Below are 4,947 nucleotides of genomic sequence, written 5' to 3'. Positions count from 1 at the left end.
AATATTCGTGGCCCCTTGATTTGCAAACATCCTCAAACTGGAATCAATCCAAAAGTCCATCAAAAGATGAATGGGGAGCTCAACTGTGGTGTGCCCATACACGAGGACAATTCTCTACCACAAGCAAGAATGCAACCTTGCGGGCCATCCCAGGACAATGCAGGCTGTGCAGGGGCGCGTGCTGACCCGCCTCAGGAAAGAATAAGAATGTGGCAGCACCTGGCAATGGTCTCCTAGCAACTGGGCCGCTGGGACAACAAACCCCTGAGGCCGCTGGGCACCCTGGTCCAAGGGTGCCATGGCGTGCCAGCAGTGGCCCTTACCGGAGCCCCACAAGGGGTGGCTGTTAAAGTCGGACCTGAGGAAGAAGGCGCTCATAGAGTCGGGGCTGATCAAGCCGTGGCAGTCAGGGCCGAAGCTCGCCAAAAAGCCAGAGCCCAGCAAGAAGTGGCTGCTAGGGCCTGGGCCGCAGGAGCCCTTGCCCCTGGGCATGAATTGTAAGCCCTGGTTCAAGGACAGGGACAGGTTGCCTTCCCGCTATCTCTGCAGGCAGAACAAGCAGCTTGGGAAGTGCCCCACCTCCATGGACAGCCGGCGGTGGGTATTTGTGAAGGAGGGACTGGACGACTTCAGAACGGGCTGTCCATCTGCTGAAGATGTGATCACTCGTGGCCCTTGGGAGGGCTTTCTCCCCATGATTGCTCATAGAATTCCCCGCCCTCCGCCCAAAAAGATTCACAGGCAGCCGCCCACGGGAGCGGACCTGTGTTCCAAGCTCTCGCCAGCCCAGCGAGCACGGAAGGCCTTTGTAGAGAACATTGAAGCCAGCCTGACCCAGCAGTCCCTGGCGAACTGCCCGAATCTGGAGGAAGCTCTCCCTCCAGACCTCCTCCTCAAGGTCCTGGAAGTGCTAGATCCTGACAGGAAGCTGGAGGACACGTGGGCGTATTGCAAGGGCACCAAGGAAAGAAAGAAGACCCCCACACACCTGTGTGAAGAACATCCTGAGGAGGGCAACCTGGAGCCTCCCCAGGCAGCGAACCTGGAGCCTCCACAGGCAGCGAACCTGGAGCCTAACCAGGCCGTGAACCTGGAGCCTCCCGAGGAAGTCCACCTGGAATCTTTCAGGAAGCTCAACCTGGAACTTCCGGAGGAGGGCAACCTGGAACCTGAATACCAAGCCTACGTGCAAACGGCCAAGGAGAGTCTCCAGTCATATTTATTCAGTTTGTTTCCTGAGGAAGAGAAAAATGCAGCATGCACAACGGATATCCCCAAAGATCCTGGGCTCCAAAAATCAAGAAGAAGAATTCGTGAATTCTGCAGATGGATCGATGATAATTTTGGAGACATAGGCATTGATGAAGCGGACCTCATGAAACAGTTTGAAATTGACTTAGAGGTCCCACTCACCCATAATACAGTCAAAATAAAGAAAATAGGCCAGCTTCCTTTGAATATAAGGCCCTGCAAACAGCTAGATGACATACAGCAGAGAAAATTCTCCCTGCAGGAAGGTAACTGGGAAAGGAAAGTCCGCAAACAACAAGACCCTTATAAACCCAAACGGGAGAAGATAAGGTATGGAGCATGGTACCTGGACCCCAAATCCTGGAAAAAGCAGGTCAATGGCCAGCCTTTGCCCGACCCTAAAGTCGTCCCTGACAAGGAACATTTGACCGATGGAAGGCATCTTGAACCAGACATTATTGATGAACTTTATGGACCAATTGCCTTCAAAGATTTCATTGTAAGCAAGGGCTACAGGATGCCAGATGTGATTGAGAAGATGTTTAAGAGGAAGGGATGGAACTATGAGTCTGTGAAGACTCCTATACACCGAGTAATGAAACTCCTCTCCAAACCCAAAGAGGAGGATTCAGGGGACAAAGAGGATTAGACAATTTTCTATTTACTACTCACTTGGCTAGTGTGTCTCTCTCATTTGAACCTCAGTCAGTATTCACCATGAGTGCCTCACTGTGTATGGACAATTTGATTCCACAATATCTGTAAATTTAACACCTATTGCTAATAAAATTTTCTGTATGAGCTTCTGCTTGGGTTCATCAATGTGTTATGTATTGTACCAACTATGAATTCAATACTTACATATACTCCTCTTGGTTTTTATTGCATTAGGAGTATTATATTTTTATTTCAATTATTCATTAAAAAAACCATAAATAAAAGAATTACTTACAAAGGATCTTGTTGCCAAGCCGATGTGGCTCAGTGTTTGAGCATTGACCTGTGAACCAGGAGGTCATGGTTTGATTCCAGGTCAGGGCATATGCCTGGGGTGCAGGCTCGATCCTCCGTGGGGGTGCATCCAGGCTGCAGCTGATTAATGATTCTCTCTCAACATTGATGTTTCTCTCTCTTCCTCTCCTTCTCTGAAAATCAGTAAACATCCTATATAATTAAATCCAGTGACCGAAATGTCAGAACAACCAGAACAAAGAGGGACCAGAACAACTGCCGCCACTTGCCCCAGCTGGTCCCGCCCCCAGAGGGGATCCCACCCTGGTCGGGGGTGTGGTCAGCCTGCAAACCACCCTTGGCCCCTTGCCCCAGCCCCCCCCCCCCCGGTGGAGACCTCCTACCCAATCGGGACCCCCATCAGGGCAGGTTGGCCAGCCCACCTGTACACCGGGCCTCTATCCTTTATAATAAAAGGGTATTATGCATATTGACCCTAATGGTGGAACAACCAGGATGACTGCTCCGCCAGTCACTATGATGCGCACTGACCACCTCTCAGTTCCTATCCCCAGCCGGCAGGCTCCAATTTCCCAATGGTGAAAGGGGAACCGGGGTTGGGTGGTGGGGGATGCGGGTGGCGCCAGGCCTAGGACCCCACCCCACCAGTCACCCCACACACAGAGGGCAACCATGGCAGGTGTGGGGCAGGTGAGCAGACAGAATGGCAGACCTCTCAGTTCTTCCCCGTGGCCGACAGGCTCCAATCACCCAGTGGCGAATGGCTTACGGGGGTGGGTGGCGGTGGGGTATGGGGCTGGCTGCGGGCAGTTGAGGGAGATGGCCCTGATCACAGGCCAGGCCTAGGGACTGTACCTGTGCATGAATTTCTTGCACCAGGCCTCTAGTATATTTATAAAAAATTATGCCAGCTACTGCATGGGATGAATCTCAAAATAATTAGCGTAATGAAAGAACTGTATCGCTCTAATAATATTCAAGTTATAATGCATTATGACAGTTATTTTGTTAAGCACAACATGTAACCCATAGTCAAAGTAACTTTATATATTGTTTGTGAATTGTCTATGATTACCTTTGCACTACAACATGAGAATTTAGGAATTGTCACAGAGATCATATAGCCTGGAAGCCTAAAATATTTCCTATCTGAATTTTTACAGTAAAATTTACTGTCCCCCTAATCTAGAAGAAAAATATATTCAGACATATATGAAATCAGTGATGCCACACTTTAGCTGAACAGAAGGTAAAACATACTCATCTATGGAATAGAATCAAGTGAAATATTTTTTTAAAAATAACTAGTTAGACCTGTTTGAATACTTTTCAAATCTGCCTATTAATTTCAATATTCTTAGGGTCAAAAATCCCTGAGGCAAATCATCATATAGTCCAGTGGTTCTCAACCTGTGGGTCGCGGCCCCTTTGGGTGTCGAACAACCCTTTCACAGGGGTTGCCTAAGACCATTGGAAAGCACATATATTATTACATATTGTTTTTGTGATTAATCACTATGCTTTAATTATGTTCAATTTGTAACAATGAAAATACATCCTGCATATCAGATATTTACATTACGATTCATAACAGTAGCAAAATTACAGTTATGAAGTAGCAGCGAAAATAATTTTATGATTGGGGGTCACCACAACATGAGGAACTGTATTAAAGGGTTGCAGCATTAGGAAGGTTGAGAACCACTGTTATAGCCCCTGTTTCTTGTGATGTCTCTCCATGTGATGACTTGTCATGCAGAGATTCCCCATGACTCGAAAAATGCGGGTGTTAAATGTGAGTTAGGGCAGCCTGAACATGATAAAGACAGACTAACTTTCTTCCCAACTGAAATGGCTAATTAATTCAATGGGATGTCCACAAAAGTGGGTTTGGCAGGAAATGTGTTTTGTATAGCCATAACCATTTTTTCAATCTTTTTAATTGAATGCTTTTCTGTGGGGGCTGCCCTTGCTACTTTATCACCATCCTCATCCCATCTTAGTAAGTCTTTGATCTATTTTACACAGTTAAATGACCTCCTTGGCCCACAAGGGTATTTGAGTTTATAACCTTTGAACTAGAAGCAGAATCTTCCCTGAGGTCACTAGAGTCTATAAATTATGAAAACATTTTCACTAAAATCATCGCCCAGCCGGTTTGGCTCAGTGGATGGAGCATCGGCCTGCGGACCGAAGGGTCCCGGGTTCGATTCCGGTCAAGGGCATGTACCTTGGTTGCAGGCACATCCCCAGTGGGGGGCGTGCAGGAGGCAGCTGATCGATCTCTCTCATTGATGTTTCTAACTTTCTATCCCTCTCCCTTCTTCTCTGTAAAAAATCAATAAAATATTAATAAAAAAAATCATTAATTCTTGCAAATGAGGCTATTATCATCATTCTGTTTGTGAGCCACCAGAAATACCTATATTTTGTGATTATTGTTAGCATTAATGTTAGGGTTGAGTTATAGAATAAAGAATAAGAGAATTCTATAGCTCCACTAATATTAAAATTATTAAGGAATTTATTATGACAATTATTTTGTTAATCAAAAGTTGAAATCTGTAGCCAAGTTAACTGAAGTCTCATTTAATAATAAAATTGTGATCACCTTTGTTAGGATTGCATCAAGGCCCAAAACCTGATTGGAACCTACTCAACAAAAATTATAGGATAACCTTTAGGTGTTTTGTTTTATCATTGCTCCCTATAGAATATATTTAA

At 46.0% G+C, this 4,947-nt stretch overlaps 1 protein-coding gene across 1 annotated transcript; it reads left to right on the top strand.

Annotated features, from left to right (window-relative positions):
• The first annotated feature begins 298 nt into the window (after positions 1-298).
• LOC132223659 (protein FAM47A-like) lies at positions 299-1,900 on the top strand. The gene has a single exon (XM_059678724.1). The coding sequence runs from the start codon at positions 299-301 to the stop codon at positions 1,898-1,900; it is 1,602 nt and encodes a 533-aa protein (XP_059534707.1).
• Positions 1,901-4,947: the final 3,047 nt, after the last annotated feature.

This window comes from Myotis daubentonii, chromosome X, assembly GCF_963259705.1.
Source record: "Myotis daubentonii chromosome X, mMyoDau2.1, whole genome shotgun sequence".
Lineage (NCBI taxonomy): Eukaryota > Metazoa > Chordata > Mammalia > Chiroptera > Vespertilionidae > Myotis > Myotis daubentonii.
Note: the sequence above shows the minus strand (reverse complement) of the source record. Positions and strands in the feature narration are given on the sequence as shown.